The 15,397-nt window shown below is 46.3% G+C and overlaps 1 protein-coding gene across 2 annotated transcripts in view; it reads right to left on the reverse strand.

Annotated features, from left to right (window-relative positions):
* Nucleotides 1–15,397, reverse strand: part of ERGIC3 (ERGIC and golgi 3) — a 53,691-nt gene that overhangs the window by 32,603 nt on the left and 5,691 nt on the right. For both annotated transcript variants that reach the window (XM_089673257.1, XM_089673256.1), the window contains exons 2-4: nucleotides 13,433–13,503; nucleotides 3,043–3,130; nucleotides 494–613 (exon numbers count right to left, since the gene is read on the reverse strand). In XM_089673257.1, coding sequence (XP_089529383.1) covers nucleotides 494–613; nucleotides 3,043–3,130; nucleotides 13,433–13,503 — 279 coding nt within the window. The remainder of the gene's footprint in view (nucleotides 1–493; nucleotides 614–3,042; nucleotides 3,131–13,432; nucleotides 13,504–15,397) is intronic.

Genomic DNA, 15,397 nt, shown 5'->3' on the forward strand with positions numbered 1-15,397 from the left:
ATGGGAACTGATTTGGTGTCACTGACATACCCAGTGACACCAATACAGTGATCAGTGCTAAAAAAAAAACAAAAAACCACTGACACTGTACTAATGGCACTGGAAAGGAAGGGGTTAACATGTGGGGCGATCAAAGGGTTAACTGTATGCAGGGAGTGTTTTACTAGGGGCGGGGTGTGTGTGCCATCCACAGCAGTGTGTCCAAGCTGACAGGGAAGACTGTTAGTAAACAAAACAGTCCTCCTCCCCGTCGGAGATCCTCAGAAATCACCGGGCACCGGTGAGTAATTACCGGCTGGGGCCCAGCGATTGTCAGCCGTGGCCATGAATGGTGGTGTGGGTAGGGCGCGTGCGCGCCCCCTACCTGAAAATGCAAAATCATGTACATATATGTGATTTTGCGCATCCGTGCCACCCTGTAGCAGTATTTCTGCTATAGGGAGGACGGGAAGCGGTTAAAGATGGAAGCATAGAAATTCCTGTAAACACATACCATGCCTTTCTGCTTCTGACGATATTGCTCTCCCATCTTTTCCCAGTCGCCGTTTGAACAGATTGTGCTCGACATCCAATTGCTGCTCACCAGCTACATCCATGGCATCTATGCTCAAATCTACAAGGCAAATAATTATTTTGTAAAACAAAAAGCACAGAACAATGTTACATAGGAACATAGAGTGAAGACAAAGACCAAGCAGACAAGAAAGCCTGCCCCTTTTCTATATAGATTTTTTTTGTTATCCTATTGTCTGACCAAAGTCAGTTTCCCAAACTTTGATCACAATTTACTTGACTAAACAATTATTCCATACCTCTCGCTGATTTAGTTTCACTTTGTTGCAGGGGCCTGATGTTTTCTGACCTTATGGCTAGGCTCCATCGACTGCCATTGTCTTTCCAATGAGAATGCTTTAACTGGTCACCAAGGCAGTCTCGCTGGACATAGACAAATCACTGGACTCAGTCAGAAAATTAGGAATCGCGTGACTCTTAACCCTGTGATGCCGATATAGCACAAATATGTGGCCTGGGCTTTTTTCTGTGGGGCCACATATTTGCGTACCTGTCTTTCTACTGGGAGCGCACTCCCGGCACAAAGATCCACGGTGTCACTGAGAGCACCAGGCCCCGTTCTAACGATCAGGACCCGGGACTCCCGATTCCAGGTCACATCGCTGTGATAGCCTCTGATTGGCTAGAACAGTGATCAGTCACTGTACAACCTGGCCCCCCCTTTTTTTTTTTCTCACTATGAATGGAGGAGAGAGATACCTTGTATATCTCTAACTCCTGGCATAGAGGGGAAAAAAATGTTTGAAGAAAAAAAAAAAAAAAAAGAAAAAAGATAAATATATATTAAAGAGTAAAATAAAAAAATAATGAAAAAATACCTAGATCAAGGTTTGATCTAGTTCAGTGCCAGGGTAAGTGTTTGGGTCAAGGGTCAAAAAATTGGATATCCGTGTCAGTGTTTTAGGTAAAACAAACAAAATGTGTACTATGGTTTCTGGGCTGTACTACGGGTACAAAGAACAAATAACACACATATACGGTATCCCTGCAAGAGCTGGAGAATTTATTTTGTGTTGTTCTTTGGTGGTAGGTTATGGTAGTAACCAGGGGCGGACTGACCATTTGGAAAACTCGGGCACTGCCCGAGGGCCCAGGGTCACTAGGGGGCCCCATGAGATGCCCCTGGTACCTTTTTCATAGGCTTTTTTGAGTTTGGGCAAGGACACAGGGGCCCATGATTTGTAAGTCCGCCCCTGGTAGTAACAAGAAACACACAGCTAAATTAAAAAAATATATTTTTTTCTACTATTTTGGGCCAGTTTTCCTTTGATAATAAAAAAAAAAAATCAGGAGAGATCCATTACCATTTACCACCAAATGAAAGCCCAATTTGTCCTGAAAAAAAACACAGTACAATTCACCTAGATGTACAAAGTAGTTATGATGATATGTACAGTTTTACTAACACATGTCAACATTGCACAATTGTGCTTCGGCATTTAGATTTGTTTTACCCTTGTTTATTTTTTCGTTCAACCATAAGGTTGAGTGAGAAAAAAAAGAAAAATGGACTTGGTTCCCCCATCCACACATTTGTGGTACGTGGAGGAATCTTCCCACTGACCTTTTGTGTTTTGACAGTGAAGAGACTTCTCTGCCATCAGAATACATTGATCAGAGCTGCAGGCTATAGTCTGTGGTGCTGATTGAACAGGGAAAACCCGACAGGGTGGTTTTACAGAAATCAGTAGATTGACTTGGGTACAACCACAGCGCCCATACGTGGATCGATATTTGCCCAGTCCCTGCTGAACCGGCCGAGTTTTGAACCCATGTACGGCCGGCTTTACTCAAACTCCTTTTACGCTGTTAAGTTGAAGTGACCCTGAGCTCAAAAAAAAAAAAATTTATAGTGTGTATATGTGGTTTTTTTAAGTGGCATTGTCACAAGAAAAGTATGGGGGCTGCCACTGTTTGCCCCCTGAAAAAAATCCTATTTGTAAGGCTATGTCTGCCTTAAATTGAATGGATAGGCAAAACGTTTTTTGTTTCGTGTTCAAGAGATTTATTTTCATTTCCCATGCCGGAGATTCACTAAGACGCCAGAGAAAATCTCAACAAGGTGAGGTGGATTCCCCTCTTGGGCAGCTGTCACATGAACAGGTTCCCCCACTAAAAGATTTACATTCACTTCTTGTTCTGGTGACGTTTTTAAAATGGATTTCCCCTTACTTTTGGTTTCAGTAATACTGGGGACACAGACAGCAATAATGATATGACAGATGTTACTAGCATCACCTATTCTAAGAAAAAAAAGTTTTCAGTCACAGACCCAGAACAGGAATATTGTAATCGAGTGTCAAAATCCTTATCTCCATGTTTGTTTTTGGTCATCTTCAATGTGACAGCTCGGGAACAAGCATTCACAGGCGAGTTCAGCAATGGCAGCATTCATGATCCCACCCAGAATCACCAATGCAAATCTTTTTATTTCAGCAAAACTTTCACAATTGAATAAAGCTTACTTACAAGCACAAGGCATATGTGGAAATACAATATCAATATTGATCTTTAACTTGTCTCCTCTAGTTTTATCAACAAATAGTTCAGGATACACCTAAGAAATATAACAAAAAAAAACACAGGAAGATTCAGTAAAGTCACAGATGCATTTCAGCAAACATCAGCCAAACAATTTCATACACAATGAAGACACATTTCTCAGCCTGTTAATGGAAGTAGAAAAATACCAGATCTAGGAGCAAATTAAAGGAGGAGAAAAATAAAACCTGCCGTGTTAATGCTGACAGACTGCATCATGTAAGTCATTGTTTCTTCTTCTGCCCATTTTTGTTCATTTTAAATGTCATACATAGTTGGGACTGTTTAAACCTCAGTTTTTATTGCCATGTGGGCCTCATTAAGGTAAGTGTCAAGAAATCTCCCGAAGAGGACACTTGACTCAGTGACAACTGTTGCCTTCTCCAACTTTTTCAGAGATTTCCTCACGCTTCCTGTTGTGTCATCAGGTAGAAAGCGAGGGGAAGGATCCCCAACAAGGAAACAGACAGCAATAATGACTTCTCAGATGATCTTCCTCACTCTATCAAAACTCTAAACAAAAATTACTGGTTCACCTTAAAATGCAAATACATTTATGTAGTGTCAATATATCTCCTAATCTGCACAGCGTTGTTTACTACTAAGCTAAAGAAGTGTTTTAAAAATTCCAAAAGTGAAGCAGTAAAATCAGTCTGTATATGCAGTAAAGCATGCTTGTTATACTCACTGTGGAACTTAAGGGGTTAATCCGCTGCATTGTGTAAAAAGACTGTTCGATCCTGTCTTCTCTGATCCCCCCCTTCTTCCACTGTCCCCGACTCATCTCCTGATAGAACAGAGCCTTGTGGGCAAGCTGCACAGGCTCAGTTTGGTGTGTATTGCTAGAGTTTCTTTTTCTTGGGAGGGTGCGTGTGATCAGCACAGGGCCAATCAGCACTGTCCAGACAGAATGTCAGGGGTCGTGCAACTTCATAGGACAGTAAAAGGAGAATGAAAACTCCTCCTAAAAGCTTTAACAAGTGCTGCTGGACACTGATATATGTCACAAGACTACTATATACTGCTGCTGAGAAAAGGTATTTAGCAGTTTATATTTACTAAAATAATTGCATTTCCATGTTGTGTGTACTGTGGGAGACCAGATATAGTGAATGCGGGGTCCGGGGAGACCAGATATAGTGAATGCGGGGTCCGGGGAGACCAGATATAGTGAATGCGGGGTCCGGGGAGACCAGATATAGTGAATGCGGGGTCCGGGGAGACCAGATATAGTGAATGCGGGGTCCGGGGAGACCAGATATAGTGAATGCGGGGTCCGGGGAGACCAGATATAGTGAATGCGGGGTCCGGGGAGACCAGGTATAGTGAATGCGGGGTCCATGGAGACCAAATATAGTGAATGCAGGGTCCGGGGAGACCGGATATAGTGAATGCAGGGTCCGGGGAGACCGGATATAGTGAATGCAGGGTCCGGGGAGACCAGATATAGTGAATGCAGGGTCCGGGGAGACCAGATATAGTGAATGCAGGGTCCGGGGAGACCAGATATAGTGAATGCAGGGTCCGGGGAGACCAGATATAGTGAATGCAGGGTCCGGGGAGACCAGATATAGTGAATGCAGGGTCCGGGGAGACCAGGTATAGTGAATGCAGGGTCCTGGGAGACCAGGTATAGTGAATGCAGGGTCCGTGGAGACCAGGTATAGTGAATGCAGGGTCCGTGGAGACCAGGTATAGTGAATGCAGGGTCCGGGGAGACCAGATATAGTGAATGCAGGGTCCGTGGAGACCAGGTATAGTGAATGCGGGGTCCGTGGAGACCTGATATAGTGAATGCGGGGTCCGGGGAGACCAGATATAGTGAATGCGGGGTCCGGGGAGACCAGATATAGTGAATGCGGGGTCCGGGGAGACCAGATATAGTGAATGCGGGGTCCGGGGAGACCAGATATAGTGAATGCGGGGTCCGGGGAGACCAGATATAGTGAATGCGGGGTCCGGGGAGACCAGATATAGTGAATGCGGGGTCCGGGGAGACCAGATATAGTGAATGCGGGGTCCGGGGAGACCAGATATAGTGAATGCGGGGTCCGGGGAGACCAGATATAGTGAATGCGGGGTCCGGGGAGACCAGATATAGTGAATGCGGGGTCCGGGGAGACCAGATATAGTGAATGCGGGGTCCGGGGAGACCAGATATAGTGAATGCGGGGTCCGGGGAGACCAGATATAGTGAATGCGGGGTCCGGGGAGACCAGATATAGTGAATGCGGGGTCCGGGGAGACCAGATATAGTGAATGCGGGGTCCGGGGAGACCAGATATAGTGAATGCGGGGTCCGGGGAGACCAGATATAGTGAATGCGGGGTCCGGGGAGACCAGATATAGTGAATGCGGGGTCCGGGGAGACCAGATATAGTGAATGCGGGGTCCGGGGAGACCAGATATAGTGAATGCGGGGTCCGGGGAGACCAGATATAGTGAATGCGGGGTCCGGGGAGACCAGATATAGTGAATGCGGGGTCCGGGGAGACCAGATATAGTGAATGCGGGGTCCGGGGAGACCAGATATAGTGAATGCGGGGTCCTGGGAGACCAGATATAGTGAATGCGGGGTCCGGGGAGACCAGATATAGTGAATGCGGGGTCCGGGGAGACCAGATATAGTGAATGCGGGGTCCTGGGAGACCAGATATAGTGAATGCGGGGTCTGTGGAGACCTGATATAGTGAATGCGGGGTCCGGGGAGACCAAATATAGTGAATGCGGGGTCCTGGGAGACCAGATATAGTGAATGCGGGGTCCGTGGAGACCTGATATAGTGAATGCGGGGTCCGGGGAGACCAAATATAGTGAATGCGGGGTCCGGGGAGACCAAATATAGTGAATGCGGGGTCCGGGGAGACCAAATATAGTGAATGCGGGGTCCGGGGAGACCAGGTATAGTGAATGCGGGGTCCGGGGAGACCAGATATAGTGAATGCGGGGTCCGGGGAGACCAGATATAGTGAATGCGGGGTCCGGGGAGACCAGATATAGTGAATGCGGGGTCCGGGGAGACCAGATATAGTGAATGCGGGGTCCGGGGAGACCAGATATAGTGAATGCGGGGTCCGGGGAGACCAGATATAGTGAATGCGGGGTCCGGGGAGACCAGATATAGTGAATGCGGGGTCCGGGGAGACCAGATATAGTGAATGCGGGGTCCGGGGAGACCAGATATAGTGAATGCGGGGTCCGGGGAGACCAGATATAGTGAATGCGGGGTCCGGGGAGACCAGATATAGTGAATGCGGGGTCCGGGGAGACCAGATATAGTGAATGCGGGGTCCGGGGAGACCAGATATAGTGAATGCGGGGTCCGGGGAGACCAGATATAGTGAATGCGGGGTCCGGGGAGACCAGATATAGTGAATGCGGGGTCCGGGGAGACCAGATATAGTGAATGCGGGGTCCGGGGAGACCAGATATAGTGAATGCGGGGTCCGGGGAGACCAGATATAGTGAATGCGGGGTCCGGGGAGACCAGATATAGTGAATGCGGGGTCCGGGGAGACCAGATATAGTGAATGCGGGGTCCGGGGAGACCAGATATAGTGAATGCGGGGTCCGGGGAGACCAGATATAGTGAATGCGGGGTCCGGGGAGACCAGATATAGTGAATGCGGGGTCCGGGGAGACCAGATATAGTGAATGCGGGGTCCGGGGAGACCAGATATAGTGAATGCGGGGTCCGGGGAGACCAGATATAGTGAATGCGGGGTCCGGGGAGACCAGATATAGTGAATGCGGGGTCCGGGGAGACCAGATATAGTGAATGCGGGGTCCTGGGAGACCAGATATAGTGAATGCGGGGTCCGGGGAGACCAGATATAGTGAATGCGGGGTCCGGGGAGACCAGATATAGTGAATGCGGGGTCCGGGGAGACCAGATATAGTGAATGCGGGGTCCGGGGAGACCAGATATAGTGAATGCGGGGTCCTGGGAGACCAGATATAGTGAATGCGGGGTCCGGGGAGACCAGATATAGTGAATGCGGGGTCCGGGGAGACCAGATATAGTGAATGCGGGGTCCTGGGAGACCAGATATAGTGAATGCGGGGTCCGTGGAGACCTGATATAGTGAATGCGGGGTCCGGGGAGACCAAATATAGTGAATGCGGGGTCCTGGGAGACCAGATATAGTGAATGCGGGGTCCGTGGAGACCTGATATAGTGAATGCGGGGTCCGGGGAGACCAAATATAGTGAATGCGGGGTCCGGGGAGACCAAATATAGTGAATGCGGGGTCCGGGGAGACCAAATATAGTGAATGCGGGGTCCGGGGAGACCAAATATAGTGAATGCGGGGTCCGGGGAGACCAGGTATAGTGAATGCGGGGTCCGGGGAGACCAGATATAGTGAATGCGGGGTCCGGGGAGACCAGATATAGTGAATGCGGGGTCCGGGGAGACCAGATATAGTGAATGCGGGGTCCGGGGAGACCAGATATAGTGAATGCGGGGTCCGGGGAGACCAGATATAGTGAATGCGGGGTCCGGGGAGACCAGATATAGTGAATGCGGGGTCCGGGGAGACCAGATATAGTGAATGCGGGGTCCGGGGAGACCAGATATAGTGAATGCGGGGTCCGGGGAGACCAGATATAGTGAATGCGGGGTCCGGGGAGACCAGATATAGTGAATGCGGGGTCCGGGGAGACCAGATATAGTGAATGCGGGGTCCGGGGAGACCAGATATAGTGAATGCGGGGTCCGGGGAGACCAGATATAGTGAATGCGGGGTCCGGGGAGACCAGATATAGTGAATGCGGGGTCCGGGGAGACCAGATATAGTGAATGCGGGGTCCGGGGAGACCAGATATAGTGAATGCGGGGTCCGGGGAGACCAGATATAGTGAATGCGGGGTCCGTGGAGACCTGATATAGTGAATGCGGGGTCCGGGGAGACCAAATATAGTGAATGCGGGGTCCTGGGAGACCAGATATAGTGAATGCGGGGTCCTGGGAGACCAGATATAGTGAATGCGGGGTCCGGGGAGACCAGATATAGTGAATGCGGGGTCCGGGGAGACCAGATATAGTGAATGCGGGGTCCGGGGAGACCAGATATAGTGAATGCGGGGTCCGGGGAGACCAGATATAGTGAATGCGGGGTCCGGGGAGACCAGATATAGTGAATGCGGGGTCCGGGGAGACCAGATATAGTGAATGCGGGGTCCGGGGAGACCAGATATAGTGAATGCGGGGTCCGGGGAGACCAGATATAGTGAATGCGGGGTCCGGGGAGACCAGATATAGTGAATGCGGGGTCCGGGGAGACCAGATATAGTGAATGCGGGGTCCGGGGAGACCAGATATAGTGAATGCGGGGTCCTGGGAGACCAGATATAGTGAATGCGGGGTCCGTGGAGACCTGATATAGTGAATGCGGGGTCCGGGGAGACCAAATATAGTGAATGCGGGGTCCTGGGAGACCAGATATAGTGAATGCGGGGTCCTGGGAGACCAGATATAGTGAATGCGGGGTCCGTGGAGACCTGATATAGTGAATGCGGGGTCCGGGGAGACCAAATATAGTGAATGCGGGGTCCGGGGAGACCAAATATAGTGAATGCGGGGTCCGGGGAGACCAAATATAGTGAATGCGGGGTCCGGGAGACCAGGTATAGTGAATGCGGGGTCCGGGGAGACCGGATATAGTGAATGCAGGGTCCGGGGAGACCGGATATAGTGAATGCAGGGTCCGGGGAGACCGGATATAGTGAATGCAGGGTCCGGGGAGACCGGATATAGTGAATGCAGGGTCCGGGGAGACCGGATATAGTGAATGCAGGGTCCGGGGAGACCAGATATAGTGAATGCAGGGTCCGGGGAGACCAGATATAGTGAATGCAGGGTCCGGGGAGACCAGATATAGTGAATGCAGGGTCCTGGGAGACCAGGTATAGTGAATGCAGGGTCCTGGGAGACCAGGTATAGTGAATGCAGAGTCCGTGGAGACCAGGTATAGTGAATGCAGGGTCCGGGGAGACCAGATATAGTGAATGCAGGGTCCGTGGAGACCAGGTATAGTGAATGCAGGGTCCGGGAGACCAGGTATAGTGAATTCAGGGTCCGGGAGACCAGATATAGTGACTGCAGGGTCCGTGGAGACCAGGTATAGTGAATGCAGGGTCCGGGGAGACCAGATATAGTGAATGCAGGGTCCGGGGAGACCAGGTATAGTGAATGCAGGGTCCGGGGAGACCAGGTATAGTGAATGCAGGGTCCGGGGAGACCAGGTATAGTGAATGCAGGGTCCGGGGAGACCAGGTATAGTGAATGCAGGGTCCGGGGAGACCAGGTATAGTGAATGCAGGGTCCGGGGTTTAGTAACACTTTAATGAGCACAAATAAAACGTTATTAATTTTGCACTATAGCCAACAGTGACAACCAGACTTGTCCCTGGAAAGGGACAGATTATAAAAGCTTTAGTTTGAGTTCTGGATGTGAGTCAATATTGACTGAAGTCCTTCCAAGAACTTGCCCAACTCTTCAAATCAATCTTTGGGAAGCTCCCTTGAATCCTAGGTCCCAGGATGTACACAGAGCCTAATCCTTACCCCCTTGTAATTCAACTGTTAAATGGCAGAACTCCTAAAGTGGAACTTTAGTCAGAAATTAGGTCCTGATAGGTCTCTTCAGGCTGGCCGCTTTTGCAGGTATAGCTATGTAAAACATTAAAAATAAGTGCCTATACACTGGATCACCCTGCTCTGCACATGCTCAGTTGCTATTTTTTTTTGTCACTGTGCCGAAAATCAGAACCCATAGAGGTCAATCTGCCAGCGGTCTAAAGATTTAGTGCTACTCAGGGGTTCTGGGCTTCAGCAAAATAATGGTCTCCAGAAAAAAATAATTTACCAAACCTTGCCTCTGTATAAGCAGACCTATAAGGCTAGAGAGCGCCCGGGGAACATTTATAAAATTTGGGGACCCTGGCTAGATACAAAGGACACTACAGACTCTCTCCTTTTCTTGACAGCCAATTCTACACCATAGCTCCCTTATTTGTGTATAGTCAAGACGGCCGTATTTAATACTTGGCCACCACAGGATACAATAGTACAGACAGGATACAGTTGATGACTTTTTTCAGGCACAGACCCTCCAGTTTATTGTGCTCACCCATGTTCTCGGCATAACAATGACCCTTTTTTCTCTAAAGGTCAAGCTATTGTATGATTTGTAATTTGGTTATGTGTTAACTGGCACTATGCTATGTGTTCTTTGCCAAAATTCTGACTACACTCACCGTACAGGCAATTGATCCATGTCTACACTGATACATTGTACCTTTTCTTACAGTTTACTCAATATTGCCAAAATCTCATATCGCCATTGTTCTCCTGTATTCAGAATATTTTTATGTGAATGTACATTATTTGCATATACTCAATAAAACAAGTAAAAGAAAAAAATGATGACGCTCTCCAGCCAGAAAAAAAAAACAGGAACTATACTGGAGGCAATTTACAGCACACACTAATTTTAGTAACATAATTATTATTGTGGAATGTATGTTCTGTGCTAAATTACATTTGTTATCAAGTTGTTATGGGTAAAGTTCCGCTTTAATGGCCACTACAGCTCTGCCTTTTTACAGCTGAATGTTGGGTGGTGCATAAAGCTCAACTCTGGACACTTTTTTTTTTTAAAGTCCCCCCAGCAACAGGTAAAATAAAAAAGCAGCATTGACAGCAATACTCGTCACTTAGGCATTATTTCCACAAACTAGTCACCACGAAAACTGCTCAGTCTTTGGGGCTGAATGACTGTCACTTTACCAGATGAAAGACCTACTGTGAGTTCAAGACATCTTAGATCCATCCACTAACAGGGTAATGATGCAAACATCCAGTGCTAAAGAAGAGGCGAACAGGAAAAAGCACCCTGCATGGCACAAGACCAACCTGAACACTTCTGAAAAAGTATTAAAGTCCAACTCCAGTACTCTCATCTTCTCCGCAAAGCTCAACCTCATGTACAATGCAGGGTTATTAACCCCGTTTTGAAGTTGAGGAGGCGAGACTGTGAATGCAGCCATGAGCAGCTTACACAGGAAGCTGTGTGGGATCAGTCACACGGCTGGAAAGACCAAGCTGGATCTCACAATAAGGGAGCTATTTCTCCATATTCCAGCATCCCCAGATAGGAGAATTTGCAATGTGGAGGGGTGGTGGTCATTGCAAAGGTAAATTGGGCTTTACAAAATGAAAAAAAAATAAAATAAAATACACAACAGGGAAGGTGTTCTTAGGTATTGCCTCATTTAGGGATTTCATCTCAACTTGAAGAAGTGTGGGCCTTGTGTATAGCCTGAGTTACCTGAAGCTCCAAAAGGGACACAGCGATTGATCTGAAAGCTAACAGCTACTTGCAGGTACCATGTCAACACTGTCACCTTTCATACCCCATTAAAATCACTTTAAAAGCGGAGCTCCACCCAAAAAAGGGAAGTTCTGCTTTAAACCTTTGTCCCCCGCTCCCCATTAGGGATTGGCACCTTCGGGGAGCGGGGGGGGGGTTACCCGAATTTGACATGTCCCCGCTCCCACTTCCGCTGCAATCACCTAGGTGATCCTGATCCAGCGCAGCGTTTCTCGCGCATGCGCAGTGGGCACCCGGCTGTGAAGCTGCAAGCTGTCACAGCTGGGTGCCCACACTGAAGATGCCGGTGCCGGGGAGAGAAGACGGACAGGGAAACCAGCGGTGGTGAGGACACTGCTGGACTGAGGGGCAGGTAAGTGTCTCTATTTTAAAAGCCAGCAGCTACAGTTTTTGTAGCTACTGACTTTTTTTTTTCTTTTCCAGGTGGAACTCCGCTTTAAATGGTGTCTACACCAAAAAGCAAACTAATTGCAGATTACCAGTCCTAAGATGTAGTGGTTGCATACCAAGCCAAGCACGGAACAAAGAAAAAAAAAATATTGTTTATTTTTCCAGAAATCTAGTATCCTTTTGCCTTTCCTGTGCATTGAACAGCATTCAACTTCCTAGTTTTATTGTAAACTACAAAGCACCCCCGTCCCCATGTTACAGGGGTAGGGAGGGGTGTTCTGTAGTCCTAACACAAGAGGACAATGATGCTCCTCCAAAGACAAAGCATAGCTAGTGATCCTTATCACCCCAGGACAAGGAAGTGTGTTGCAAGCAGAATCAACAAGTGATAAAGGAAAAAAGGTCTATAAAAAAGAAAACTAATACAGCCACAATATCTAAGGACCAGTAAGGTGCAATACTTTACATTTTGTTCCTGGGTTTATATGCACTTTAAAATTGAGAGTTTATGCCGTACTGCATTTGAACAACTTGTATCCTGCTGCCTACAATGGAAAGTACACAGAATGTGCTCCTCTCAGGTTATTTTATGTTTATTCTGGAGAAAGGTCACATTATTTAAAATGGTTGTAAACCTTCACATATACCAAGTGAAAGTGCTTCTAAATGCTCAAGGTTTTTAACCTTCATGTATTCTATGCATGAAGGTAAAAAACATTCTGTGTGCAGCGCCCCCCTTCTAATCCTTGCCTAAGCCCCCTCCGATCCAGTGATGTCCTCGACAGCCTCTGCTGTTTGGGGTCTCTTCCTCCCCATTGGCTGTGACAGCAATGAGCCTATGAGGAAGAGAGCAGGGGGAATGCAAGCCGCGGCTCTGTGTCCTATGGACGCAAGGAGCAGCGGCTCAGGGACAAGCATGAAGATGTGCCCCCAGAACAAGCAGCTTTTCCTGGGGGCACTGCTTGGAGAGGAGGAGCCAAAAGCGCCGGTGGGGGGGTTAAAAGAAAAAAAAAAAAAGACAACGCTTTAATGCAACTTTAAGTGACCGGCCTCAGATGATACCCAGAGGTGAAAAATCCTCCTACATAAGTTTTACTTGTTTATCTGTAGTCTTCTCTACATTCCTTCAAAAGGACCGAATTGTGATAAAATACTTCTTGGTCTGTCAGTATCACAGAGGAGGGGGCGGAGAGCTGTCGTTACAGAACTTGTACATTGTGTGACAGCTGAATGGAGGGAATGGACACACTCCCCCTTCAAAATGCAGAGCTGTGTTGTGAGTAGATTAGCTGTGTGCTGAGCTCCCTCCCCCATCACAATGTTATCTCCTGTGTGGTGAAAATTTCTCAAAAGTGACACATGCTGATAAAGATGCACCAGAGAGACAGGACACTCAGAGCTTTGGAAACAGACAAGTAAACATTACAGATATCTGTGCTTTGTTCAAATTACATGACTGAAGTTTACAACCACTTTAAGTCCCAGAAATATAAATGAAATGGCAGAATCAAAAATGAAAGCAGAGGACTTACCTCTTTAGTGAGAAAATACTGGAGCTCAGAGAAAAACAAAATCAGCATTATAAGACCACTAATCACGGTAACTGGAAAGAAAGATAAAAAGATGAAAATTCAGTTAACAATGACAAATCAGTTCACATGTATGATACAATACCAACATTCAGACTCAATGCTTACAGAAAGTTATGACTTGGCCAACACATTTGAACTTGTAAATTAAAACTACGAGACCAAAACTCTGTTATTTATCCAAATGGCATCATTACCAAATGTACTGTTTATCTATTGCCAAAATCGATCCCGTTTGTGCCCCCATCAGGGAAGTCCTGCCTTCACTTTTGCCTGCAGAAATTTCTTGGCTTTCCCCGCTAAGCCCCCCGGCCACATCAAAGCCGATTTTGAAATTGTGCAACTTACAGTGAAGTCGCACGATTTCAAAATCGGGTGACCTGTAAGATTTCAGTTGCGATTTGCAAGACATCTCCTAGATTGTAAGCTCCAAGGATTAGGCCCTCCTATTTCTCTTGTATTCAACTGTATTGTTGCTGTATTGTCTCCCTTTATATTGTAAAGCGCTGAGAATACTGTTGGTGCTATATAAATCCTGTATAATAATAATAATATATAAATCCTGTATAATAATAATAATAATAATAACATCTGACACCAGGGTGGATTTGATTTAAATCAAACTGATTTAAATCACGATTTAAATCACTAGTCAGTAAGGCTTGATATATATCCTAGTTTTCTACATAAAGACTAATTCTTGCTGGTATAACTTTAATATGCAAGTAGATGAAGATTTTTAGAATAACAACTTTTCATATTAGTTTTTTTATCCCCAGTTTTTATCCCCAGAAGTTAGGATTCAGGTCTTTTTCTTAACTCTGTTCATGTTATAACATTTTTGCTGTGAAGAAGAGGCATGTGATCTCCGCTGAGTCAAATTCAGTTTTGAGAACTGCAAAAGTAAACCAAGCATCTGTGATAATATCTTGTAGGCAGAGAAACTGCCCAATAATCGTACAAAAACCTCTGGAAGAGCATGACATTGTGAATGGATTCATGGAATTTATTTACCAGAACAATTAAACATATACAGCCTTATTCTACATAATTAAAAAACTAATCTTTATTTCATGATGGAATAACCTTTGGATGGTAATATATTTTCCTCAAAAAGCATTTTATTCAAAAAAATCCAATTAAAATAAAACAAATCTGATTTAAATAAAAAAAATCCGATTTAAATAAAAAAAATCAGATTTTTTTTGATTTTTTTAAAAAAATCATTGATTTTTATCCACCCTGTCTGACACAGATGTCTATGCAATTCGCCTGTACTACTTTAGAAACCAGTGTGGCTCCAACCAAGTCGGAACCGCATCAATATGACTGCTCTAATAGCGGACAATAGGGTGTGACTTGGTATACAATTTGCAAGTCGCAGAGCATGCCAAATCACACCCAATGTGACCGGGGACTTCGTTCTGATTATATACACACACATACAAAATCAAATTTATCACATGCAGCTCCAGGAAACATCTGGCTCCACAATCACATCCCAGGTGCTGACTCGGCTTGTCTCCACTAAAGCAATTGTACCAACAACATGAATGCTACACACTGAGATGCAAATATTATTCTTCCTTTTTTAAAATAGCCAGCGGGAACGGGTTCCATTCTGACATGTTTCACCCAAGCACTTTCTCTTTGAAAAGGTGCTGTGCCTAGCATGAAACATGTCAGAATAGAATCTGTTCCTGCTGACAATTTTAACAAGAGAAGAATATTATTTTGCTTCTTGGTGTGTGGCATTCCCGTTGCTTATATACACACAAACCTCAAGTATATGACAAGATTTAAAAACCTTGTGCTTAACCGATGCTCTTTAGACTGCCAGGAAAAATATTTAAACTAATTTGGGTAACAAATAGTTTGGTATAATAAAGTGTATTGCACCTCCTGGAT

The sequence above is a fragment of the Staurois parvus genome, unplaced genomic scaffold (assembly GCF_062004578.1).
Source record: "Staurois parvus isolate SC_StPar_1 unplaced genomic scaffold, SC_StPar_1.0 ptg000137l, whole genome shotgun sequence".
In the NCBI taxonomy this organism is placed as follows: domain Eukaryota; kingdom Metazoa; phylum Chordata; class Amphibia; order Anura; family Ranidae; genus Staurois; species Staurois parvus.